Source organism: Acanthochromis polyacanthus, chromosome 8 (genome assembly GCF_021347895.1).
Source record: "Acanthochromis polyacanthus isolate Apoly-LR-REF ecotype Palm Island chromosome 8, KAUST_Apoly_ChrSc, whole genome shotgun sequence".
NCBI classification, from domain to species: domain Eukaryota; kingdom Metazoa; phylum Chordata; class Actinopteri; family Pomacentridae; genus Acanthochromis; species Acanthochromis polyacanthus.
This window is the reverse complement of record NC_067120.1, coordinates 43104874-43132774: the sequence shown is the minus strand read 5'-3', so window position 1 is coordinate 43132774 and position 27901 is coordinate 43104874. Positions and strand designations below refer to the sequence as shown.

Below are 27901 nucleotides of genomic sequence, written 5' to 3'. Positions count from 1 at the left end.
ACATTACCCCACAACCCCCCAGAACTGAAACCACTACATTACCTCACAATAACCAGCCACTGTAACACACTTACATTAACCGCAAATCCGCAGAACTGTAACACACTACATGACTCACAATCCTCCAGCAGCTTAACACACACATTCCTCCAATCCCCCAAGCCACTGGTAACACTACATATATCCAAATCCCCGAGAACTGTATACACACTACATTACCAAATCCTTCGCACTGTAACACACTACATTTACCCACAATCTCCGGAACTATAACACACTTACATATCCACAATCCTCCACTGTAACACACTACATACCCACAATCCTCTAGGCTAGTTGGCTCGACTAGTTTACCACTTCCGTTCTTGAAGATGATCTCGTTGTTGTGAGAGGCAGCTCAGACATGATGTCAGGGTTCCAGTCAGCCACAGGGGGCGCTTTCGCTGAACGACATGAGTTCCTGCTTACTCCTCCACCTGAAACACACCTGAGTTACTGCTACACACCTGTCTGACTGCAGGGCTAGTAGCTGGTAGCCTGGTGATCTAGTTAACTGGTTATATAGTTGCTGGTCACTGGTTAACTGGTCAGCTGGTTAATCTAAGTTAGTTTGTTAAGCTGGGTCATTAACCTGAGGTTCCCTCAGCATGGTGGCTGGGTTCAGAGGAGACACGAGCCCTGAGAGCCCTCCATGTAGGTTTCTGGACGAGAACATGTGTTCCACCAGGAACTTCATCTGGGTCTGACAACCAATCACAAGCAGTCAATGCATCAGCATCAACCATCAACAGTGTCAATCTACAACTCATGATAGAAAGTTTTTTTTGCCCTCTACAGAAATCTTGTATTTCTGCATATCAGAACTGAATATGTTCGCAGATCATCAAACTGATATTTATATTGTATTTATCAATTGAGACCAGTGAAAACCCTCTAAAACTAAATGGCCAGTTTAAATATGACGGTTTATTGATGAATTTGTTGAAACCCTGGTGTAAAAGTAATTGACCCTGAGATCCTACTATACTGGTTTGACAGCCGCAGGTAAATGTTTGTTCCAGCTGTGATCACTTCTTAACATCCATCGAAGGAAACGTTGTGTCCACTCTTCTCTGTAGAACAGTTTTAATTCAGTCCATATTAGAAAGTTTAGATCATCAGCTGATCTTTGAAAAGGTCTTCAATCCAGCATCCTTCAAAGCCATGACTTGACTCCAGAACTTCATTTTAGTTCTTGATGATCCCATCAGAGGTGACTTGTTGTGTTTCTGTGGGTCCATTAGTGTTGAGCTCAGGTCCTGAACTGATGGTGGATTTTCTCCAGGAGGTTCTTCTGATAGGAGTAGAATTCTAACCATCGTCTCAAGTTCCTTCCACCATCTTCACTACCACCTATGTTCCACTGCTGGTATCCATGTTCTTTAGTTTACTCCAGAATGGAACGGACCCCAAAAGTCTTCTGAAAAGTTCCACCTTTGACTCCTCAGTCAGCAGTAGTGTTTTCCTAAAGTCTGGAGGAACCTTTATGATCTTTCGGTCAGTAGTGGTTTATGCTTTAACTCTCCATGGATCATTTTCTCCAGAATGTTCCTATTGTGGAACCATGTAGCGGACCTAAACTGAGGGACAGTGAGGTCGAGTCTTTAGATGTGCCTTCTGGTTCTTCTGTGACCTCTGATTAGATGTGATGTTCTTGGAGAAATGTAGTCGTTGCACTCCTGAAGAATTCTCCACTGTCCATGTTTGCTCCATCGTGGATATGTTCCTCTCATTGAGGTTCTCTGGAGTTCCAGACCTCAGCATGGCTTTGGAAACCCTCCAGATGGCTGATAAGCAGGTTTGCATCCTCAGTTTAGGAGAACCATCGGTCAAGGGTGACATCTTGTCTTGTAATTTGGGGTGACTTGGTACCATGAACAAACAGCTGAAGGGACACCTCAGTAGTGAGAAAGTGAGTAATTTTTCCTTCACATTTGTAGTAGTTTTCAATCATATTTTGGTCATCTTGAACATATTTGTGGTGGTTTTACGTCACAATTTAGTCATTTTACACATATTTGTGATAGTTTTATCAAATATTTTGGCCATTTTATACATATTGTGTGGTGGCTTTTATCACATATTATGGTTAATTTTATACATGTTTCTGCTAGTTTATATATTATTCTTGGTCCATTTTTTACCCAGTTGTGGTAGTTAATTTCATATTGTGGTCATTTTATACATATTTATAATAATAATATTTAAATGAGTCTGATGAATCTCCATCATTTCTAACACTGTTGGGTCTAAACCTTCATATTCAACATGTTAGTTTGTCTCTATGATCAGTAATACTGGAGGGTCTGAACCTCAGTATTTAAACTGCTTCATTTCATTTGTCAAACCAGTCTGATATGTCTGCAGGAAAACACTTTGGCACAATGTCTGTTTTATTTTTGATGTGTTTTATGAATGAGTGTCAAGTCAAAGTGGAAGGAGCTGAGAACTCAAAGGAGAGCATTTACGCACAGGTCCTACACTCAGCTGGGGCGGAAACAATCGGCGGCTGCATCCGGCGGCATAAAAGGGGACACACGCAGCACTGAGGAGGAACTGAGAATGAATGACCCGCGTTCAAACAGTGACCGTGAGTTTCTGTTGGGAAAGCATCAAGATCTGCGGCAAACTGTGCAGGATTGCCTTCATCTCCAAAATCCGGGTTGCAGCCGGTAAGAGCAGAATTGTGGAGACTCTAAAAGACTGTTTAAGCTGCCGATGTGTGCCACTGCAGTATGTGTTAGCATTAGCATTAGCCACGGAGATCGATGTCAGCCACGAGCGGCTTGCTGTCAACTTTGTCTGTTTACCAATAATTTCTGTGTGTTTTGTAATTGTTAAGTTGAAAATAAGATTGCAGGCTAATTGGTGCTAATTAGAGGGTTCCAGCTAAGACCAGTGAATTCATCCTGTTTGTAATGGTGGGTTTTTACGATGCTCTTATTTATTTATTGGATCTGGAAAGGATTGCACTTTAAAAGCACTTTATGCACTTTAAATAATTTTAAAACCTTGAAGTAAAAATTATAAAATGGTTAAAATTTCTTTTGATAAAAATGCTCAGAGTAATGTGTTAAACTGTGATTGAAAATCAGCTCTTTAAAATGCAGATAAATTCATGTGTGGTATAGTATTGGGTTGAATATTGCTCATGCCATGATTTGTCGCTTCAGTTTATGTGGTGTTGAGGTTGACAAACATAAATTGAGAGGAGTAGCATTTGCCAATGTGGTGAAAATGTCCATGAGGAACGGTTGTTACTATTTGCTGAATGCAGTAATGTGAACATTGTCCTTTTGTGTTCTGTTTAAAGGTTTTTCACCTTAATCTATCAACTAAACGTATGGACTTATGGAAGTTGCCACCTCTGTATAATAATAATACATTTTATTTATAGGTGCCTTTCAAGACACTCAAGGTCACCGTACAGAGGAAACAGAATAAAAACAGATTCAAAATACACAGTTTTAAAACATAAGAATTTTAAAATTTCAAAGAAGAAAATTTTGCAAAGAGTAAGCTTGTTTGAACAGGTGGGTTTTGAGAGTGGATTTGAAAATGTGTAGTGTGTTGATGTTTCTGATATCAGGTGGGAGGGAGTTCCAGAGGTGGGGAGCAGCGCGACTGAAGGCTCTGGAGCCCATGGTGGTCATGCGGGCAGGGGGGATGGTGAGACTGAGAGAGGAAGATGATCTGAGAGTCCGGCTGGGTGTGTTTATATGCAGTAGATCAGTGAGGTACGGAGGGGCGAGGTTATGGAGGGCCTTGAAGGTTAGCAGAATGATTTTATAGATGATACGGTGAGTGATTGGAAGCCAGTGAAGCTGTTGGAGAACTGGGGTGATGTGGTGGAAAGAGGGTGTCCTGGTGATAATTTGGGCTGATTCATTTTGGACCAATTGGAGTTTATGGAGGGACTTGAGTGGAAGACCAGAGAGAAGTGAATTACAATAGTCGAGGCGGGAGGTGACAAGAGAGTGGACCATAATGGCGGTGCTGACAGGAGTGAGTGAGTGAGGGAGGGACGGAGGCGATTAATGCTACGGAGATGAAAGTATGCAGATCGGGTGACTTTGAAATGACAGAGTGCCATCGAGGACGACACCCAGACTCTTGACCTGCAGGGAGGGAGAAAAGGTGGAGTTGTCAATGGTGATGGTGAAACTATTGGTTTTCGTGAGAACTGACTTGGAGCCAATGAGGAGAACCTCAGTTTTGTCGCTATTCAGTTTGAGGAAATTGGAAGAGAACCAGGATTTGATTTCCTGGAGACAGACACAGAGGGGGGTGGGGGTGGAAGTGGGTTTGGAGGAGAGTTCGAGCTGGGTGTCGTCCACATAGCAATGAAACTGTATGTTATATTTCCGGAATATATGGCCAAGGGGAAGAAGATAAATGATGAAGAGGACGGGACCAAGAACAGAGCCTTGGGGAACACCGGAGGAGAGGGGAGATGAATGGGATGTGAATGTTTTTAACTGAATGAACTGAGTGCGGTCAGAGAGATATGAATTTGCGACCACTGCAAAATAAAAGGGGAAAAGAAAGAAAGCAACTGTCTGATTGATGAGTGGAGTCCTGCTCAAACCCTGGGTAGATGAAACATCCTTTTTCAAGTGGGGAAACTGCACAAACTGTGAGAAAAATCATCAATGAGAATCACCTGTCATTGAAAGTGGGAGGACACTTGACACTATGGGAGAGTGCAAAGAACAGGGAGTGAGAGCTGCCTTTAAACAGAACACTGAGCAGTAAAATACATTCACTAACTTACAGCATGAACAGTTTTCTACCAGCAGTCCTGTCTTGAATCACCTGCAGTAGCATCTTTATGTTCTCTTTATTCTCTTTTAGCATGTCTGTTTTCTGTCTATGTTCCTTATTTTTAACAGTTTAAGTTCATTTGTATCAGTTTTAGGTGAAACTGAAAAGAGCTAAAAGTGAACTATTGAGTTGAAATGTGTCCTCTGTGTTGGCTGATGAACATATGGGACACTCTGACACTTGTGGTATCCTAATGAAGATGTGTTTGATGTGATTGGCAGGAGGAGGAGAGTCTGACGGAGGAGCAGAGGAATGTTGGCAGCCATTTAGTCTGAGCTCAACAACGGAGGAAACATGGATTCTTCACAAAAAGTGAGAAACATACCACTGTAACATTATTATCATTCATTTGTTCTTTAAAATGTGTAAAGTTGCTCCAGTTGGTTAGATGGGCCGACCAAAGCCAGGTGACGTTGGCTGGAGAGATGTAGCTCTGCAGAAGCAGCTGTACTGAGGATATAATGGTGGACTGCTAGGAAGCTGCTTGTTTTTTGTTTGAGGCTGAACTAGCTGCTGATCATACTTTCTGAAAATGTCTTGCATGGTGATGAAGATAAGTAACAGAAGAAATGTATTGTTTTTCAAGCAAGTTGTTCAGGAAGGTAAAGAGCAGCATTTTCTTTGGTAGAGAATAATACTTTTGAGCATTGTGAGTTTACCAGCCTTTACCTTCTCAAGAAATTCAGACAGTTGAACCCAGAAGTTTACTTACACTGTATAAATGACACATAACCCTTTTTTAATTTACACAATCTGACATTAAATCTGGCAATGCTTCTCCTGTTTTATGTCAGTTAAGATGACCAAAATTATCTTTAAATGTCAGAATAACGAAAGAGAGATTTATTTTATTTATTTTTTTTAGAGAATTTTTATTACTTTCTTCACAATCAGAAGTTTGCATCCACTAAGACTATACCTTCAAGATAATGATGTCCTGGCTTTGAAAGCTTTTGATAGATTAACCCTTTAAGCTGCAGTCAATTCCAGCCGTTTTCAGTACAAAAAATCGCTAATATTCTATTTTTAAATTTAAAAAAATGATGAAAAATACAGGGAATATTGGACGCACATCGCGAGGTGCATTTCCTTGAAAACGACCGATTCGTGGATTTTATACCGACTTCAGGACATGTTTTGGACAAAATAGTTTACTGGCTTGTGTTGTCTGGATGTAAAAGGTTGGATTATGGCCGTTTTTTGAGGAATCTTTTTTCTGTGTGTAATAATGAACCCGGAAATGTGAGTCGCCCTGTGTGCGTTGAAGCCGTGTATAGAGAACGGATGGATGAATATTTATTTTTGTCGGACAAATGTGTTTTTCTCACCCGCTGTGGTAATCACATCTGAAAGTGGTTTATACCGGCGGATTCATGAGAATCTAAGCTTTCCATCGGCGTATAGTGTTTGTATAATCGCGTTTGCAGCCGTCGGACATTCTTGAAATTCCTATGCAAATTAGTAGGTGTACCGCCGGCGGTACACCAACTACGCACTGAAGCGTAAAGGGTTAAGATGTATTTTCAGGCACACCTCAAACACACTGCTTCCTTGTGTGACGACATTAAAAAATCTAAAGAAATCAGCCAAGACATCAGGAAGACATTTGTGGGCCTCCACAGGTGTGGTTCATCCTTGGGTGCAATTTCCAGATTGCTGTGATTTGAGGTTTATCTGTCCAAATAATTACATGCACAGATCAACACCATGGGAATGTCAAGCCATCCTACTGCTCAAGATGGAGATTGGTTAAGGTTAGGATTGTTTTGGAGGGAAATGTGCTCATCAACCCCAGAACAAAAGCAAATGACCTTGTGAAGATGCTGGCTGAGGATGGCCTGAGTACACCATCCCAACTGTGAAGCATGGGGGTGGCAGCACCATGTTGTGGGAGTGTTTTTGCTGCAGGAGGGACTGGTGCACTTCACAAAATAGATGGCATCAAGAGGATAGAACATTATGTGGAAATATTGAAGCAACATCAGCCAGCAAATGAAAGCTTGGGCACAAGTGGGTATTCCAAATGGACAAGGACAGCGCTGGTGTAAATCTGACACTGTCCTGGAGAAACTGTGCACTACTGACTTAGAACTGCTTTCTGTTTCACTGTGCCCTCCATATTCAGAAGTTTCCCCAGATATTTGTGAAACTTGTCTATATCCATCCAAAGGCCAGTGAAATAAATGCCTGTGGGCTTATCCATCAGGTCATCCAGAGACCACTGCACACTAAAACACACACTGAGAGACTTCCATCAGTACATCACATGCCCCATTAGATGTGACAAAATCTTTGATCTGTTACAACAATGTGAAAGGTGCTTCTCCTCTGGGTTCCTCTGACCACAACTGCATCCTCCTTATCCCTGTCTACCACTGTACTGAAGCAAGGCAAAGTGCAGAACATCAGAGTGAAAGTTTGTCACACTCTGCAGGGATGTCTGGAGGTTACTGACTGGGACGTGTTTAAGGAGTCCTCAGCTGATATTGATGAACCGACTGATGTTGTGAGCAGCTGGGTCACAGACTGTGAAACCAGTGTTATTCCTGAAAAAACTGTTAAACTATATCCAAACATTAAGCCATGGCTTTCTAAGAAGCTTAAAGACCTACTGTACAGAAGGAAAACAGTCTTCAGAGAAGGAAATGCACTAAATCTGTATAACCGACAGAAGGAACTGAAGTAGGAGATCAGGACCCACAAAAGACAATACAAAGACAAACTTGAGTCTCAGCTCAAAATGAACAACCTCAGTTCAGTCTGGGACGGCATGAATCTGATCACTGGGACTAATTAATGTGTCAATGAGAGAGTTCAGCTCAGTGGTTATAATTGTGATTTAGAGCTGGCTCAAAGTCTAAACAGTTTTTATGTCAGGTTTGACTCCCATGATTTTAGGGCTAAACATGCTGAGAATAAAACTGTCTCATGTCAGCCTCTCCACAGAATCCCTTTCTTGATGTGGGCAATGTAATCTGGTGTCTCAAACAGTGCAGACCAAAGAAAAGTCCATCCATCCATTCTCTATACACCGCTTAATCCTCACTAGGGTCGCGGGGGTGCTGGAGCCTATCCCAGCTGACTCTGGTGAAGGCAGGGGACACCCTGGACAGGTCGCCAGTCTGTCACAGGGCTACATATACAGACATTCACATTCGCACCTACGGCCAATTTAGAGTAACCAATCAACCTCAGCATATTTTTTGGACTGTGGGAGGAAGCCGAAGCACCCGGAGAAAACCCACGCATGCACAGGGAGAACATGCTAACTCCATGCAGAAAGATCCCAGGCCCAGACCGGGACTTGAACCAGGGATCTTCTTGCTGCAAGGCGAAAGTGCTAACCACTACTCGACTGTGCTGCCCCCAAAGAAAAGTCCTGTACCTGATTACATCGGTTGCTGTTATTGAAAACTTTTACTACGTCTGATTAAATGACCATTTTGGATCCTATTTCTATTAATTGATGATCTATCAAATTATTATTATTTAGATGATGATGATTATTCAAGTTATTTTGATCATTTTGCTAATTCTGATTATTATTAACTGCTCACCTGCCTCCTACTTGTTGAGCCGTCCCACTCCCTTGATTAAGGGAGAGCGATCAGCTGTTGCTTTGAGGACTCTGCTTTTTGTGTTGAAGGAGTGAGACCGTTTATCAACCACTAAATTACGTTATTTTTGAGTTCTGAGAAAATCAGCAACGGAGAATACTTAACTTGTGTTTACATAAATAAATCTCAAACTTGTTTTTAGAATCATGGTAGATCTTCGCGTGTGCCTATTAAATTAGTGAGTCGTAAACCTCCTCTTCAAAAGACGAATCGGACTGTTTTGGACGTCTTGTTTTTTGAAAGCAACAACATGGCCATAGCAGACCAAGATTGCTGTCGATGTCCCTGTCTCTTATGTTTTGTTAGATTTTTCTTTAAATGGCTTTTATTTTGCTTGTAATTGTTTTACTGTGTTTTTTTTTTTTTTTTTTTTTACATTTTTAAAACATTTCCTTTAATCGTTGCTATTCCTTTAACTGTTTTACTGTTTTGTTGCTTTTGTTGTTTGATGGTGAACGCTTGTTTAACTGCTGCACAACAAATGCCCAGGTGGTTCGTGTCAAATCCAGAATTCAGTGGCAGAATTACAGATCTTTTCTGGACTGGTATCAACGTCTGATCCCCGAGGAGAAACCAGAAAGTGTTGGTGGTCTGAATTGACCCTGCTGCCATTAAGACCTAAATCTGGACATTGATGTTGTATGCTTTTCATATTGTACATTTCTCCAGTAATGTAACTTAACGGAAAGTCTGGGGATGAAGAGATCCTGGTGGTACAATCCCATCAGTCCCAGCTCTGCTTTGCTTTTCACGGTGATCGACAGATTTTACTACCCAATATTCTAAAACTACCGTGCAGAAAGCTGAAAACTATCGGCCTGTGAAAATAGATTTGTTGACATTGTGAGTGTGCTGTTGACACGTTTCTAGGTTTCTAATGACAAAGCTGCTAGCATGTCTGCAGATTCTTGATCTTGTTTCAGCCTCGTGTCCAACTACATGGAATTGAGACTTTTAGGTTCAGTTTTTTCGTGATTGCTCTTCCATCACTGCCTCTGTTTTTATCTTTGTCTTTTGCTACAGAAATGTAAACACAACGATGGAGTGGGATGTTGGACCTCTGAGGACGATAAGGATGGTTCAGCAACAACAGCAAAAAGAGATGAATCACTCAGTTGTGAGCAGTGTGGCAAGACTTTTATCACAGCAACAAAGCTAAGAATTCACAAACGTATTCACACTGTGGAGAAACCATTCGGCTGTGATCAGTGTGGAAAGGCTTTTACTCACAAGAGTGATCTAGCAAAACATCAACTTATTCACAGTGGAGTTAAACCATTCAGCTGTGATCAGTGTGGAAAGGCTTTTACTACCAAGAGTCACTTAAAAAGACATCAACTCATTCACAGTGGCGTTAAACCATTCAGCTGTGATCAGTGTGGAAAGGCTTTTACTGACAAGAGTGCGTTAAGAAGTCATCAACTCATTCACAGTGGAGTTAAACCATTCGGCTGTGATCAGTGTGGAAAGGCTTTTACTCGGCAGAGTAGTCTCGCAAAACATCAACTCATTCACAGTGGAGTGAAATTGTTCGGTTGTGATCAGTGTGGAAAGGCTTTTACTCAGAAGGGTAATCTAGCAAGTCATCAACTCATTCACAGTGGAGTTAAACCATTCAGCTGTGATCAGTGTGGAAAGGCTTTTACTAACAAGGGTAATCTAACAAGTCATCAATTCCTTCACAATGGAGTGAAATTGTTTGACTGTGATCACTGTGGAAAGGCTTTTTCTCTGAAGAGTACGTTGAGACATCATCAAATCATGCACAGTAGATTTAAACCATTCAGCTGTGATCAGTGTGGAAAGGCTTTTACTCAGAAGGGTAATCTAGCAAGTCATCAACTCATTCACGGTGAAGTTAAACCATTCAGCTGTGATCAATGTGGAAAGGCTTTTACTCATAAGAGTCACTTAAAAAGTCATCAGCTCATTCACAGTAGAGTTAAACCATTCAGCTGTGATCAGTGTGTGAAAACCTTTACTCAACATGAACAGTTGTTGATCCATCAATGCCTCCGTTCTGGTAAAAAGCGGTACCACTGTGACTCCTGTGAAAAAACTTTCAACGACCAACAGAGCTTAAAATGTCACCAACGCATACACACTAGACATGATGTGTACGTATGTGATCACTGTGGTGAACCATTTGTACGGTACTCAGAGTTAAAAGCTCATGAAGTGACCCACACTGGGGTTAAACCATACCTTTGTGACCAGTGTGGGAAACGCTACAGCTCCACTGCATACCTCAAAGTTCACCAACGTGTCCACACTGGGGAGACACCATACAGATGTGACGAGTGTAAGAAGACTTTTACAACTTTGGGTTCCCTGAAACAACACCAGCAGATCCACACCAGAAAGAAAGCATTCAATCAGTGTCACAGTGAGGTATGTAAAGACTGGTCTCAGTCACAGTGTACACACAATTATGTATTGGATAATTTTGGATATTGCTGCAAAATTGTTTCAAAACTGTTTTGAACAACTGTGGTCAGTTGAATTCTGTTAACACATTATCAGCTATCGTTCAGTCTAACCTGTATTCGTTTTGACACAGAAATCTGGTCCAGGTTAATCTGGGGATGTAGGATAGATTCGGAATTCTGACGTAATCAGACAACTGAATGTTAAATTCCAACAGTTAAGTTTCTTCAGATGTCATTTGCAGTGCTCTCTATCTCAGGCAAGGCATCAGTTCTTCAATGCTGCAGGAAACACTGACGTTCTCTGTGTTTGTGTGTTTGTTTTCCAAGCAGAACGGAACAGATGGACAAAACTCTCAGACTTGTCAGCACTCTGCCAATGGTGAACACTGCTGCCTTGACCAGTCTGGACCAACGTCCAACCAACAAGGAACCCTACAATGACACCAGTGTATGCACATTGGACACAGACTGAACCCCTGCCAAGAAGATTTCTCCATGCAGAGTTCAATAAAAGTTCATGAAGTCCTTCGCAAACTTAAAGTCCTTGAGATCCGGCTTCACAGAATTCAGGTCTAATGTCTTGTTTAGTGTCTTCGTTGCTTTGTTGCCAAATCCATTAAGAGGAAAGCTGTCGTTAACAGACGTGACTGGTAAATTAATGAAACCATTCAAAGTGGTTACTCAGTTAAATTAATTATCAGTGGTCGAGGGATAGACGTCTGAAAGGAGGCAGTGAGCAGCAGGGCGAATTTCCTCGATTACCACCTTAATCGTTCCTCAGATCCCTCTGGGCTGCAGGAACCCGTTAGATGCAGAGCTGGTTCAGTGATTCTCTGATGATTAATCATAATTAATTTAAGAGATTACTGGCCTTCGGATTCATATCTATCTATCCCTCGACAATGATGAAGAATCTCCAATATTGAACCAGTAGATCAACTAATCTGATTATGTGTGAGTTGAAATTTAAAAAAAACATGAAGTATTGGATGAAAAGTCCCATCTTTGAAAGCTGACACGTAGTTTGAATCATTTCTTTATAAATTAGCTGCATCCAGTCATAACCATGACATTGGCATCATGGAACCATGACCACATATACAGTGCCTTGTGAAAGTATTCGGCCCCCTTGAACTTTTCAACCTTTCGCCGTATTTCAGGCTTCAAACATAAAGATATAAAATTCTAATTTTTTGTCAAGAATCAACAACAATTGGGACACAATCGTGAAGTGGAATGAAATTTATTGGATATTTTAAACTTTTTTAACCCTTTAAGGCCCCACGTAGCGCCGGCGCTACGTTTTGCATATTGATTTTTGATTGGCTGTCGATTTGAAACCAGATAAGATAGATCAATAATTCTTTTTGCATATAAAATCTGGGGAGTCAGTCTATCATTTCACACATTTACCAGGTCTCAGAGTGTTTTCTCGTTGCAGTGATGGGTTTGTAAAAATACACAATAAAGCGCACACGGCGTAAATCTATATAAACAGAGACCGCGGGTTTTTGCAGGGCTTCTCAGTTGAAATAAACGTGATCACGGTGTGGCCACAACCTGTCACATGATTCTTACGTGTCCATACCTGAGAGGCTCCCGTCCCCAATAACAGGAAGTGACGTGTTTGCTGGGAATTGTAGTTTTTCCGCCAAACCCGAAAAACAGCCTGCACAGAGGCGCACTCTCTCCCTCGGTTTCACCCCTACTTTATTTTACAAAAACACTCAGACACACAGCCCACACACACCAGACATCCATCAAACACACCTTTGACCCACTATCACACAGTTATGGAGCCACAAAAACTTGGTTGCGCCAAATTATTTTACATCTGCCGCGTAGTTCTCCATCAACTTACAGCGTTGGATGAAGCGTCCAGCCACCCATCTGGCCTCGATTCTGTCACCAGCACGGATGCAGCCAACCGTATCGAAGGAATTGATCATTCCAATGACATGTAAGTATATATTCATGAGAAGTTGCTTGTTTTGAGTTGGAAAAAAGTAAAAAAAAAAAAAAAAAAACGTGATATACATGTAACGCCGCCGAAAGCATACTGCGCAAAATACGCATCATTTTTACAAGTCATGCGCTGCAAACATCTAACGTAACGCAAAACTTTTTCTGTGTGCAGTGTTGACAATGTTGGAAAGAAGTATTAGGAGGACGAGGAGGAGGAAGAGGAGAATGGAGGTCTCCTGCTCTCCTGGTACCCCAGCGAGAGCCAGAGGGAGAGGCAGAGCCCTGGCTCCAGCCAGGAGAGGCTGCAGCAGCCGCTCCACCAGCGAGCGCTCTAGGCCAGAGGCACTTCCTACAGATGGCTGGAAAACTGAGAAGGACCCTGACAGCTTACCTTCTCTGCCACATTTCCTGCCTAAAAGGAGGCCAGATGTCCAGCCACCTCTGTTAGAATATGTGGACAACCCTTCTCCATCAAACTGTCCAAGTACTTGGACCAGGCAGCCCTCAAAACACTGTTTCTGATTGAACTCAGTAAAAAAGATTTTCTTTTATTTTCAAATGCACTCTTTATGGTCTTATCATGGTTTTGTACATAAAATATGTGTTCATAAGTATCTGGCGCAATTAGAAATTTGATTGCACTATTTTAAATAGTTTCTTTTGATACCAATGTTGTGTCTTTGCAAATTTTGCATTGTTCTTTATTTTCGGGGGATTTTCAGTTTACAAAATTGACCATATCTCAAAAAGCAAGTGATGTACAGACTCCAAATAAATTTCCTGTGGTTCTAAAGGATATTGTGCAACTTTTTTACATTCACAAAACTGAGGGATCCAGCTATGCAATTTCTGTATTTTGAAATATTTGTGAAAAAACAAAAACGATTTTCATTGTTTTAAGGTGTATTGCACTTTTAAGCAATTTATTGTAGTAGTTAAGACATAACTAAATACATATTAAAATTTGGAATATCAGGGTCATTTTGATGTAAAGCAAATAAAAATACTCCAAAAAATGGCACGACAGCATGTAAAAATGTAAAAATATGTCCTGGCGGACTTGTACAATGGGGGGACTTAAAGGGTTAACAAATAAAAACCTGAAAAGTGGGGCGTGCAATATTATTGGGCCCCTTTACTTTCAGTGCAGCAAACTCACTCCAGAAGTTCAGTGAGGATCTCTGAATGATCCAATGTTGTCCTAAATGACTGATGATGATAAATAGAATCCACCTGTGTGTAATCAAGTCTCCGTATAAATGCACCTGCTCTGTGATAGTCTCAGGGTTCTGTTTAAAGTGCAGAGAGCATCATGAAGACCAAGGAACACACCAGGCAGGTCCCAGATACTGTTGTGGAGAAGTTTAAAGCCGGATTTGGATAAAAAAAGATTTCCCAAGTTTTAAACATCTCAAGGAGCACTGTGCAAGCAATCATATTGAAATGGAAGGAGTATCAGACCACTGCAAATCTACCAAGACCCGGCCGTCCCTCTAAACTTTCACCTCCAACAAGGAGAAGACTGATCAGAGATGCAGCCAAGAGGCCCATGATCACTCTGGATGAACTGCAGAGATCTACAGCTGAGGTGGGAGAGTCTGTCCATAGGACAACAATCAGTCGTACACTGCACAAATCTGGCCTTTATGGAAGAGTGACAAGAAGAAAGCCATTTCTCAAAGATATCCATAAAAAGTCTGGTTTGAAGTTTGCCACAAGCCACCTGGGAGACACACCAAACATGTGGAAGAAGGTGCTCTGGTCAGATGAAAGCAAAATCCAACTTTTTGGCCACAATGCAAAACGATATGTTTGGCGTAAAAGCAACACAGCTCATCACCCTGAACACACCATCCCCACTGTCAAATATGGTGGTGGCAGCCTCATGGTTTGGGCCTGCTTTTCTTCAGCAGGGACAGGGAAGATGGTTAAAATTGATGGGAAGATGAATGGAGCCAAATACAGGAGCATTCTGGAAGAAAACCTGTTGGAGTCTGCAAAAGACCTGAGACTGGGACGGAGATTTATCTTCCAACAGGACAATGATCCAAAACATAAAGCCAAATCTACAATGGAATGGTTCACAAATAAACGTATCCAGGTGTTAGAATGGCCAAGTCAAAGTCCAGACCTGAATCCAATGGAGAATCTGTGGGCAGAGCTGAAGACTGCTGTTCACAAACGCTCTCCATCCAACCTCACTGAGCTCGAGCTGTTTTGCAAGGAAGACTGGGCAAGAATTTCAGTCTCTGGATGTGCAAAACTGATAGAGACATACCCCAAGCGACTTGCAGCTGTAATTGCAGCAAAAGGTGGCACTACAAAGTATTAATGCAAGGGGGCCAATAATATTGCACGCCCCACTTTTCAGGTTTTTATTTGTTAAAAAAGTTTAAAATATCCAATAAATTTCGTTCCACTTCACGATTGTGTCCCACTTGTTGTTGATTCTTGACAAAAAATTAAAATTTTATATCTTTATGTTTGAAGCCTGAAATGTGGGAAAAGGTTGAAAAGTTCAAGGGGGCCGAATACTTTCACAAGGCACTGTATGTGTCTGGAGATAGTGGCATTTTTATAACGGCACATTTTCATGCTTTAACAGATACAGTGAGGGGAAAAAAGTTTTCAGACACCCTGAAAATTTGACACAATCTTAAAATTGGTCATCATAAAAAATACAGCACATCATAAACGGATCTCAGAAGAAACAGCTTGCAGTTACCACATTTTACTTGTGCAGATGTGGCCGGATGGTTTCTCCCTCCTAGCCACTGTGTGGCACTGCGCTATTTCAATCGTCGCTGCGACAGCGGGGCGGCATCCGGCGCCGCTGCATATATATACACAGGTGGGTGGCTTTACCTCGGTCTCATACTTTCTCTTGAGCTCTCCCTGTGGTTGTAACTGCAGCCAAGCGGGCTGGATCTGGCGTGATCGATCGGGGCATACATAATATCGTTGGTACAGGTAATGGGCTTTTTCCTAGTGATGGTGAAATCGAAGCTTCATGAAGCAATGAACCACTTTGACACATCTGCTTCAAGAATGACACATTGCTTCGAAGCATTTGACACAACCAGAAGAGTGACATCTGCTGGTCCTGTGTCAGAACTGCATCCAAGTGGAAAAAAATGAAAAAGCCTCAGGATTGCTTGTCTCACACTGCTTTGTACTTGCAATAAATGTTTTAAAACAATTCAATTCAATTTTATTTATATAGTGTCAATTACAATCAAATCGTCTCAAGACGCTTTACAGAACCCATATGCCTGACCCCCAGAGCAAGCCCAAAGGCGACAGTGGCAAGGAAAACACCCTTTTAACAGGGAAGAAACCTCGAGCAGAACCCGGCTCTATATAGGGGGGACCCATCTGCCTGCTGGCCGGGCAGGTTGAGAAGGACAGAGGAGGGCAAGGGGGAGGGATGGGAGAAGAGGGAGGGGTGGGAAAGCAAGGAAAACACAACACACATTTGGATACATGCATGACAGGATATGTGACACAAACAAAGTATAAGCTAACATTGAAAACTGACTCATAGTTTACTCTTATGATGTACGGCTCTGACATTAAACATACTCCATATATAGCTAGCAGTAAAATTCAAACAGTATGTAAGTTAGCATAACAAGTATAGTGAAGGCAATGCAGAGTTGACTGGTGGAAAAGGGGAGTTGGACGTGGAGGGCTGGAGGAAGGTCAGCAGCAGCGTCCCACAGTGGACATGATGGAGACTGGACCAGCTGGTGGAACATCGACCGCAGATCTGAAGCATCCAGCTCTGGGACCAGGGACACTCGGAGAAATAGCACAGGGGGAAACAGAGTGAATGTACTGCAATAACGGTATACATATTAAATGTAAAGGTAGATAGAGAAGGGCTCAGTGCGTCAAGAAAAGTCCCCCAGCAGCCTAGGCCTATAGCAGCATGACTAGGGGCTGAACGAAGGGACGTCCAAGAGGGAGTCAGCTGTGCAATGAAGACACAAGCCAAACCCCTGTGGGTCACCCAGTCAGCCCTAACTATAAGATTTGTCAAAAAGGAACGTTTTAAGCCTGGTCTTAAAGATAGAGAGGGTATCTGCCTCCCGAACCCAAACTGGGAGCAGGTTCCACAAGAGAGGCGCCTGATAACTGAAGGCTCTGCCTCCCATTCTACTTTTAGAAATTCTAGGAACAACAAGTAAGCCTGCAGTTTGAGAGCGAAGAGTTCTACTAGGATAATAAGGTACTATCAGATCTTTAAGATATGATGGAGATTGGTTATTAAGAGCTTTATATGTCAGAAGAAGGATTTTAAATTCTATTCTGGATTTAACAGGAAGCCAGTGAAGAGAAGCAAGTATAGGGGAAATATGATCTCTTTTGCTAACTCCTGTCAGTACTCTCGCAGCTGCGTTTTGGATCAACTGTAGATGGTTAAGAGAGCTATTTGGACAACCCGATAATAAGGAATTGCAATAGAAAAGCCTGGAAGTAACAAAAGCATGAACTAGTTTTTCTGCATCACTCTGAGACAGAATGTTCCTGATTTTTACAATATTACGCAGGTGAAAAAAGGAAGTCCTACAGACTTGCTTTATGTGTGAGTTAAAGGACATGTCCTGGTCAAAAATAACTCCAAGATTCCTCACAGTAGTACTGGAGGCCAATGTGATGCCATCCAGAGTAACTATTTGCTTTGAAAGCGAGTTTCTAAGATGTTTGGGGCCAAATACAATGACTTCAGTTTTGTCTGAATTTAGCAGTAGGAAGTTAAAAGTCATCCAGGTTTTAATGTCCTTAAGACAATCTTGCAGTCTAGCTAACTAGCAAACATTATATATGTATGTTTGTGTGCATATATGTATATGTGTTTCTATGAATGAATGTGTGTTGTGTATGAGTGAATCTATGCATATGTATCTGTGTGTTATTTAATGTATGAAATGCAACTAGATATATCTAAACTAAATTCTAACTAAATGTATACTCTCCCTAACGTCTCTCAAAAGAAGGGATCGAAACACCGTCTCGGAACACTTTCGCTTCAAACGCTCGGCACTGTGTCGAGCAAACTGGCTCGACTGTAACATCACTATTTTTCCCCTTCCATCTTTATGTGATGTGCGGTGCATTTAGTGACAGCCTGCTTTACTTTGTTTAGTGACGCTGGGAGACGGGTCGCTCCGTTCAGCGTGCCGTGGGTGCTTCTGTGACGACAGGGTAAGCTACGTGGTCCGTATTATGTGATCTGATGTGTTAACTCATGTGTTGTTGTGTGGTTGCTGCAGTCTATTTGCTGCTGTTTTCGTTGGATTGCCTCCGCCTGCATTGCTGCTACGCTGCGCCACGGCTAACCGGGTATGTATCGCTCCAATGATGAAGTGATCAATGAAGCCCAGGTGATGTTATTTAATGATAATTATGCTCAATTGTTTACCTTTATTAGGTTGCAGCTAGACGCGTGGTTCACTGGACGCCATCGTTCCCTGGACTGGCTGCTGTTTCGTCTCTTTTGTGACCTCTTTCTTTTCGCCGGGCCTGCTGTTTCGTAGTGATGGCAAGATGAAGCTTCATGAAGCACTGAGGCTTTCCATCCAGTTGGTTCACTCATGGTTCGAAGCTTCATGGTGCTTCTTTTGCTCTACTGCGCCATCAAGTGGACAAATAAAAGTAAAACAGGCAGAGTGCCTATAATGACACACTGGCTTTGCTATGTGAAGCTTTGAATTGTGTTTAAATGATAATGCCAATAAACATGTAATATACTTAATATAGTGTCTGTTTTTCCTGACAGCAGAGATAGAGAGGAAAGTGGAAACAAATGGGGAGAGATTTGAGATCTGTAGTTTGACTGCTTGATTGAGGTCAGGTTCTGGATCTCTGTAAAGTGTTTAAATACTTTTAATTGTAATAAGGGCGACATAAATAAAATGTGCTTGTGCTTCTTTTTGTTTTGTGACTGTGCTTGTGGTATCATTGCAAAACTAAAGTAGGGACAGCATTTTATTTGATATTATTCAAAAATATGAGAATTTTTCCACAGAGCTGGGATTTAGGTGGTTTCTTTTTTTTGGACAATATTTCTCCAGCTCCTTGGAACACCTCACCTTTAATAAAATCATACATATTAGGACTGATAGTTCAATATATGGCAGGTATCCAATATATTATGAGTTTTCCCACATAAAAACCTTATTATGAGTAGTCAACTCAAAATACTCCCACACAGGTGAGGACTTCCTCTTTCTTCCTTGCTCCGTCTGTGAGAGAGTATTTGTGATACAACCAACAAACATGGAACTGGCAGGAATTTGAATGTTCTTACAGTGTTTTCTTGTAAAATCACTGTCACCACAATATAAATATAAATATATATATATATATATGCACCATCACATGAATTAATCATTACCCAACACCAGTGTATAATTTACAGCTCATTTTATGAATAATAAATAAAACTTTTGTACATATTTCACTTACACATGCTGTCTTTCAGAATAGGTAACACAGAAACTAACAGATGCTTTGCAGGCCCTGCTGTAGAACTGTGGCTCCCAGTGGCTTCTTTACATACACGTCAAAGTAGTGTCTAGTTCCCATGTAACTGAAGAAGGTGACAGAAGGTGCAGACACCAAATACAGGAGTGACATTTACAAATGGTAAAACTGACACACAAACACCCATAATTTTACACAATCCATAAACCAATGTAAAAGAAAAAATATATAATGCCTCACACCAAAGCACTGCAGTTGGGAAATAATCTAAACTGCTGCTCTTCCTACACTTCTCCTACTCCTCCAGCTACTGCTATTTCACACCGAATAATACTAACTAATAATACTTACTGAATAATACTAACTACAACTCGCTCTCACTCCTCTCTCCACAAACGCCAACAACACCCACAGTGGGGCTCGAGATCTGAAACGTTTTTATGGGACAGCGATACGTTGAACGAACCAATCACGTGATCTGCACAAACCGAGGCCTCGTTTGTCATCGGTCACGTGACTTTTTCAGAAGCGACCCAAGCCTCGAAGCGAAGCTTCATCTGACACGCCCACTTTTACTCGAGACACGCCTCGATGCCTCGGTTCATTTGTCCCATCACTACTGTTTCGGCTCTCTTTGTTACGGCTCTCTTTTTAGTGTCTACAATTCGCTGTTTTTGACCGTGTTGGCGTGTATTTTCATTAGGCTTATCGCCAATGTGTTAGAGTTACTGCATCGTACTTCTGATGTTAAAAGCCTCAGGCTATGAGGATTATTATGCCCCATATTGTACCTGTGTTTTAAATGCTGTTGTGTGGAGTGAGTGAGTGTGTGTGTGTGTGTGTGTGTGTGTGTGTGTGTGTGTGTGTGTGTGTGTGTGTGTGTGTGTGTGTGTGTGTGTGTGTGTTTGTGTTTTAATTGCGTATATTGGTCTGGTCACCAGCACTGCTGAATCAGGAGTACTAATTATTTGTTTCTTTTGTGCAGGTTTGATGAACCTCGGCGGCAGTTTAATCCCTGGTGGCGGATCACGGATCCCCTTTTTCCTTGGTGTGTTGTGTCACAGGTGTGACTATTTGGACCCCTTTTTTCTTCTTTTTGGTTCTTTTTGTTTGCCTGCCGCCATGGTAAGCCAGCCTGCTCCCTTTATTGTTTAAGTTAAGTACTTCTGATTCTTTATTTTAAACTGGTGGCTTGCTTCTTATATTTAATGCCATAATTAATAAAGAAATTGTTATATTTTTGGAAACGCGTCTCTGCCCAAGTGAATATGAACCTGTGTGCCTTCAGTGTTTAATGGTCCTTGGTTGATCATGTTGAATTGAATGTCCCGGGGGTGAAATTCCCCTGGGTGGCGTTGTCGCAACATTTATTTGAATCCTAGCCATTTTTCCCCATTCTCCATTCCCCTCCTCTTAGAGCTCCCTCTCCACGCCACACAAAGAAAGGGGTTTCAATTGCACCAGTAAACTTTTTTGTACCTGCTGTCCAAAGTCTTCATCACATAACCACATGATCACAACTGAGGCTGGATGGAGAAACAGAACACCTCTAAAGAGAAATGCCCGGCCAAGCTCCAAGTTTCTCATCAGACCTAAGGTTATATAGCATTGCTTCCCTCCCACTGTTAAGTCTTTGACTTCACACTGTGTTGTGTGTTACCTGTCAATAAATCATTTTACTTCATTTAAATTCATTTTTACAAATACTTGAAGTTGACTTTGACTTAAGAACTTATTTATTGTGGCAGGGCACTACATAATTACACAATTACATGTAAGTATGAATAGTATATTGCTTTATTTTTTTAATAGAATCTTATTTTCATCTCATTTAAAACAGCGGAATTAAGTGGAAGAATTCTGGGGAGCCCCTGTCTTGCCTTCGGAGTTCAGCAACTGAGGTACATACACATAGCCTTGTAGATGATTTTATTCAATAATAAGCCCCCCAGCAATAAGAAATGTCAGCATTCTGTGACAGAGGATTAGTTCTAGGAAAAACCTAGTCACTCTACAGTTTGTGCTGACAATATTTAATGAATAATATCTAGAAATGTGGCTCACATTTTCGTGGCACCAAAAATCTAACTTTGTTCCTCTGAGGGCTGCTATGAAGCAAGTTCAGTATAAGCAGGCTTACTTTGTGTACACCGGCTCGACAAAAACTAAAGCCTCAGTCAGAGTTAATGGTGGTTGTCAGGTTTCTTTGTTAACTCAGACTTTCTACTTCAGATCCTGTGAGTCACAAAAAGGGGGGGTGTTAACACCAAATGGACGTCTCATGTACCAGCTGCTTCAGTCAACTGGTTGTTATAGTTGATAGCTACAAGGAATATGAAAAATGATGATGGTGGAAAGCAGCTACTGCAGATGATGCAAGACAGGAATGCTGGTAGAAAGCTGTTAAACGTGCGTGAAGAATTTATTTTACTGATCAATGTAGACGCCTTTTTGAACTGGCTGCTGCACATTACAGCTGTTAAACTTTAAACTTCATGTATTGAGACGTTATATTGAAGAAGTGCACTTTGGTCAGGGGTGGTCTGATAATACAAGGAGAATTCACTACACATCTTCAGAAACATCTGCAAACTGCATCTAAAACGTATTACAAAAAGCGTTTTGAAAAGGTTGAATAAATGTGGCACAGTGAACCTTTCTGCCCTGGTTTTCAAGAAGGAACATGTAATTTCAATGCAGACACACTAGGTGTCGCTGTTCTGTCTGGTCGCTGCAGCACAGCTTTAATATTTAGCCACGCTCTGATTGGTTACAGAACGACGAAAGCGGAGTGAAGCGTGCACTTCCGGTCCTAAATGAAAGCGTTCCAGTAAGCAACATACAAAGTAAATCAGAAATCCAAACCGCTGCCGTGTAGCTGGAATGAAGTCTCCACGAGGCTATTCCAAAAGGCCGATCTGGCCCATGGCAGTGTTAAAGTATGAATGACATGACAGCTAGGGGAAAACTACAAGGGAGACTGAATCAACATTCATTCCAGTTTTCTTGTTTCATGTCACTGTCAGAATAAAACACTGCGCAGGAGAATTATTATTAAAACACACTGAGGACTTCGTCCCGATGAAATTGCAAAGGGAGGATTTATTTTCCTGTCTTTTCTTGTGGTACTTGACAGAAGACATGACAGCACCGCGCTGTATCCACAAACATGTGACTGCAGCATCCATTTAACAAGCAACAAACACATTTTGAATACGATACAGATCAACGTAACGCCAGACCAATTACGTTTCTGTTGCAACGTGATTAAAAATGCATTTTAGTTGTCTGAGAACGTAATTTTGTGGAGACAGGGTTGCTCATAGTGATGCTTGCTCTGTCTGGCACAATAACAGTCAAACATCCATCAGGTCCTCCTCAGTCTCTCACAGAGTTTCAGTTTATGTGGACGTTCCTGCTGGAACTCTGTCCTTCTACAGAGTCTCCTCTGACTCTCTGATCCACCTCCACACCTTCAACACCACATTCACTAAAACTCTCTATCCTGGATTCTGGTTCCTCAGTGTTTCTGTGCTGAGTTGAGTCTCCAGAGTCTCCTCCTGGTACAGAAACAGTGTTGAACAGATAGTTGAGTCTCTCCATGACTCTGTCCCTCACAAACATGTTTTCACATTCATGGATTAAATGTGTTTCTTTGTCAAATCCTTCTAAATGATTCCTTGTAAACTTGTTCCTCTTCAAAGATGGAAGTTGTGATTCTACCAGGAGCCAAATGTGGTGTTTGCGTCTTTTTCCAGTCAAATGTTGAGAGTGAAAATCAGGATGTGGTGTTCCTCTGACGCTCACTTGAACTAAAAGCATTTGAGCTGCACAAAGTGTGAAATGAGAGAGGAAGCAGTGAATCTCCAAACTGCTGACAGACTTTCACACATTATTGTCCAGTGAAAATCAGCTTTTTGTGCAGCCACACTTGATCCTGATGTGAGTCTTTAAGTCCTGTTCTAGTGATGAAATGAAACTAAAAATCCTGACTCTGAGTTCTTCATTACAAGCACACATTATATCATCTGTTTATTTTTCATCTGCTTTATTCTACTCAACATTTAACAGGATTATAAAAAATACATTTAAAGTCTGTCAAGAATCATACAGGTATGAGATCCATGAATCAGCCATAAGAATGGGGCTCTGGCAGAGTGACAGCAAAATAAGGGAACACAGTATGAGATTATAACCTGTGATTTATAATCAAATAATGCTAGAACCTGATGAATGTGTGTGAACTACACAAATGCCTGTTTATTTCATCCATCCATCCATTCATTCATTCTCTATACACCGCTTTATCCTCACGAGGGTCATGGGGGTGCTGGAGTCTATCCCAGCTGACTCGGGTGAAGGCAGGGGACACCCTGGACAGGTCACCAGTCTGTCACAGGGCTACATATACAGACAAACAATCACACTCACATTCACACCTACGGACAACTTAGAGTAATCAATTAACCTCAGCTTTTTTTGGGACTGTGGGAAGAAACCGAAGTACCCGGAGAAAACCCACGCATGCACAGGGAAAACATGCAAACTCCATGCAGAAAGATCCCAGGCCCACCCCGGGATTTGAACTGGGATCTTCTTGCTGCAAGGCGAAAGTGCTAACCACTGTGCAGTCTATAAAGCATTATCCTGCAATTAAAATCAACAGATTGGAACTTCTATTTATCCCTATCACAGTGGTTAGATATATATTTTTTCTTGGAGTGTATAAAGTCAGGTTAATGCGTACATCACAACAGTAAAGGTTCTGTAAGGTTACCTAGTCAGTCCACATTTATTCTATTCAACATTCTGAAAGTTTTTACAGAAAGGTTTGTTCATATATCATTTACAGTCTGATTTATGACACTTTTTCCCTAAAAACAGACTGAAATGCACAAAATGAGACATAAAATGAAACAAAAAAACCTTAAACAGATGCAAAATGTCCAAAATGATACAAAAAATGATCTAAATGAGACACAAAATGTTCACAATGGAACAAAAAACTTTAAAGGCACGAAAATTAAGGAGTAAAAACAATCCTAAACACAAAAAGTGACCAAGGTTAGAGACCAAATGATGAAAATGAGCCTCAATGAGACATAAAATGACCACATTCAACAAAAACAGCCTTTAAGTCACCAAAATGGAACAAAAACAACAAAAGATGAAAAATGACAACATTTTATCCACTAACAACCCCAAGGATGCAAACTGAACAAAATAAGGCACAAAATGAGCAAATGTTAGCTTGTCAGTGTTGTGAAAACTTCAGTCTAACATGTCAGTGTGTAGTTTGATATCTGGAGCTGAGTTGCAGCTCGTTGTCTGGACTTCTGTCTTACCTGAATGTTTCCTATCTGGCTGAGGAGGCTTCATTTTTCTGTCACAGTCTTTGCTCACAATGTCTTCACAAGTTTCACACTTGAAATCTTCATCACAACTCTCCAATATCTCCAAGCTTTGTGTGTTAAACTGACTTTCTCAAGTGTTTCCATGTTTTTCTTCAGAATATGGAATGTGGTAACAGTTGTTAGTTCTTCTCTCTTTTCAGTAGTGAGAAAAAGACCCAAACAGAGTCTACTGAACGGTCCAACAGTGTTATGGGACAGTTCAAATGGGACACAAAATGACCAAAATGGAACATAAAACATCCGACCAAGATAGAAAAATACCACAATGAGCCATAAAATTAGAAAAGGGACATCAAATGTGAAACAAAAAGATAAAAGTGTCCAAAATGGGACTAAAATTAAGCAAAAATGACGAAAATGAGACACAAAATGTAGAAAATGAAAAAAAACAACCTTAAAGTGATGCAAAATGACTAAAATGAGAGATAAAATGAGCAATTCAGAGTTAAAATGAGATGAAAACTGAAACAGAAATGGCCACTGAGTCACAGAATGATGAAATAGACGTGAACTGACCAAAAGAACTCACAAGATGAACAATTTTAAACAGAAATAAACTTAAAAACACACAAAATGACCAAAATGAACCACAAAATGGTCAAAATTAAGGCACAAAATGAACAAAATGGAAGAAAAAAATAACATGAAAAGATGCAAAATGTTTAAAACCAGACAGAAAGACGGAAACAGACCAAAACAAAACACATAATGACACAAATGAGACACAAACTGATCCAGAAATCTTCTCTTACAGTCATGAAACTGTCCACATTTATTCTATTCAACATTCTGAGGCTTTTTACAGAGAGCTTTGTTCATAGATCATTTATAGTCTGATTTATGACACTTTTTTCCCCCTAAAAACAGACTGAAATGTACAAAATGATCCAAATGAGATGTTCATTTTGTGTCTCATTTTAGTCATTTTTGTTGCTAATTCTGCTCATGCATTTCTTTAAATAACTAATAATACTGTGGACTCATTATTTAAACTTGAGGTAAATTCTTAGCAAACTCAACTGGAAAATACTTTTACTGATTTGCTGTTGTTTGAACCTTAGTGCTGTCTTCGGGTCAAAATGAACCAGGCCACCATGTTTAATAGCATAGAACGGCCCCTAAATGACCTTTTTCAACTTGAAATTTGATCACTTTTCCTCAAGTGACCCCAACATTAGAAAAAGTGAAACATTGTTTTTGTTTATATTTTCATCAAAGCTGTACACCACCAGGGTACAAAGACTGTCTTCAGGTCATTTTTTACCTGGTGTCAGATAGAAAATTGACCCCCATGGAAAAGTGACCGAGGTTACAAAACACTAAATAACTAGCATAATACAGAGTGGGGTCAAGATTCTACACCCTGGCTACTTCTGGACTGTTGAGATTGTCATATTTGCAGATTTTCAAATTAATATGGACTAATCTGATATTGCTGAAGCCATGAGGGCAGTTTTCAGGTTTCAGTTCCCAGCAGGTCAGAGATCAGATATTTTCAGTCATCCAGGAGTAACAAGAAGGACTGTAAAACAAATACTGTGTGCTGCACGTGTGACAAATACAGTTGCATTCTGTCCTCCATGTGTTAATTAGAGCTTAATATGTTTGGAATATTTTGCTTGAATCTGTTATTTTTCTGTTCTTATGATTGATGTAGGTTATGCATCTTTCGGGTGGGAGCAATGACTCAAAAAATGAGAGAGTACTAGTATCTGGTAGTTGAGTTTTGTAGTTTTATATTCCATTGTACAGTATACAGTACACTGTTGTTTCCCTTCAAAAATTCATTTCAAGTTCATTTCTGCACATTTCTGGTACTTTATTAGGCTATAGAAGTATTATCTCCTGCAAAACAAGAAATGTTTACACCTATGCAGTACCTTTAGCAGCAATAATAGTGATAATAAACCTCTACTTAAAGAAAGAAAACAGTTACAGCATGAACAATGGTATAAAAACGAATGGTGTTCACTGATTAAATACAGTCTTTCTACCCTCTGAGGAAGCAAAAACAGGCATTCACAAAGTGTGTGATGCATGACAGGTTGTTTCTTCATGTAAAATAGATTTTTGGTTAAAAATTCCATTAAGCTGCTCTATTTTAGAGGCTCAGTGGAGGCAGGTCATTTTTGACCCTGAGGACAGGAGGAGTGTTCAGGACGTTAAGACAATACAAGGGTTCAATGTGCTGTATGACGACACAATGAGATCCTACTAACAAATCACACAGATGACCTATGTGGTGACAATAGAAGAAATAATAGCATAAGACCTTTATGTAACCAGCAGAAACTGCAGCACAGCTTCACCTGTTTTTTAACATTTCTGGTTTTAACATTTGCAGGAGTGTATCAGCTACTACTAGTAAAAACCACATGTCTGTTGCTTGAAACATAATAATGTTGGTTATGTCTTTGATATCTGACTCAGAGTTATTCTGCTGGGGATCTTCAATGTTACATTAATTATGAAACAACTTGTAAATGTTCATCTGTTTGAAAACATTCAAAACATTTCATGAAGCAGTCATGGAGCTGCACGTTTTATTACAACTTTATTTCACGTCCAGATCTCCTCTGCTGCAGTGACACACTCTGTTGTGTCCTACTGTCACAATGTCTCTGTATCTCGTTGCCTCCTTTTACTTGAAAGACAGCAGAACTCAAGCTGAGTGGATTCCAGCAGTATGTTCACACCTGAACAGCCATGTTCTCTCAGCAGGATGTGAAAATGTTCCAAACAGCTTCACATTATCTCCAATCAGTGCTCTGCTGATGAAGGATGTCATGATAGCAGAAATGTAGCAGTCTGTACCAATACCATATCCATCCAGACATTCAGTTTGGTTCTTCTGCCTGCTGCTCCACCACCACAGTCCAGACTCTATCTGGTCTAATCATCAAGGATTGTTTACATACTTCCTCACAATTGTTGTTGAAGCACAGATGAAAGCTGCTTTAAATCTAAAACATCTACTTTTAACCTGTACCAATTCTTACATGTTGTTTCAAGCTTAGTTCTTCTTTATTTTTCACAGATGTTTCAGGATCATGACTTCTCAGCTGTGTGGATTCTCATGTGGGCTTTTAATTGATAACTATGTTTAAAGCTTTTTCCACAGGTT

The 27901-nt window shown here is 40.8% G+C and overlaps 1 protein-coding gene across 15 annotated transcripts in view; it reads left to right on the top strand.

Annotated features, from left to right (window-relative positions):
- LOC127535152 (zinc finger protein OZF-like) overlaps positions 1–27901 on the top strand; it is a 201137-nt gene that overhangs the window by 10927 nt on the left and 162309 nt on the right. For 5 of the 15 annotated variants that reach the window (XR_007943803.1, XR_007943800.1, XM_051952287.1 and 2 more), the window contains exon 1: positions 2584–2711. The exons of 1 other annotated variant lie outside the window; for it this stretch is intronic. Coding sequence is in view for 4 of the 14 variants with exons in the window: in XM_051952274.1 (XP_051808234.1) it covers positions 5158–5175; positions 9504–10871; positions 11237–11350 (1500 nt within the window). In the remaining 10 variants the exon portion in view is untranslated. Of the gene's footprint in view, positions 1–2583; positions 2712–4591; positions 4676–5084; positions 5176–9503; positions 10872–11236; positions 13673–27901 lie in introns of those variants that run through there. 9 more of the 15 variants (XM_051952281.1, XM_051952267.1, XM_051952263.1 and 6 more) reach the window with 7 other exon arrangements.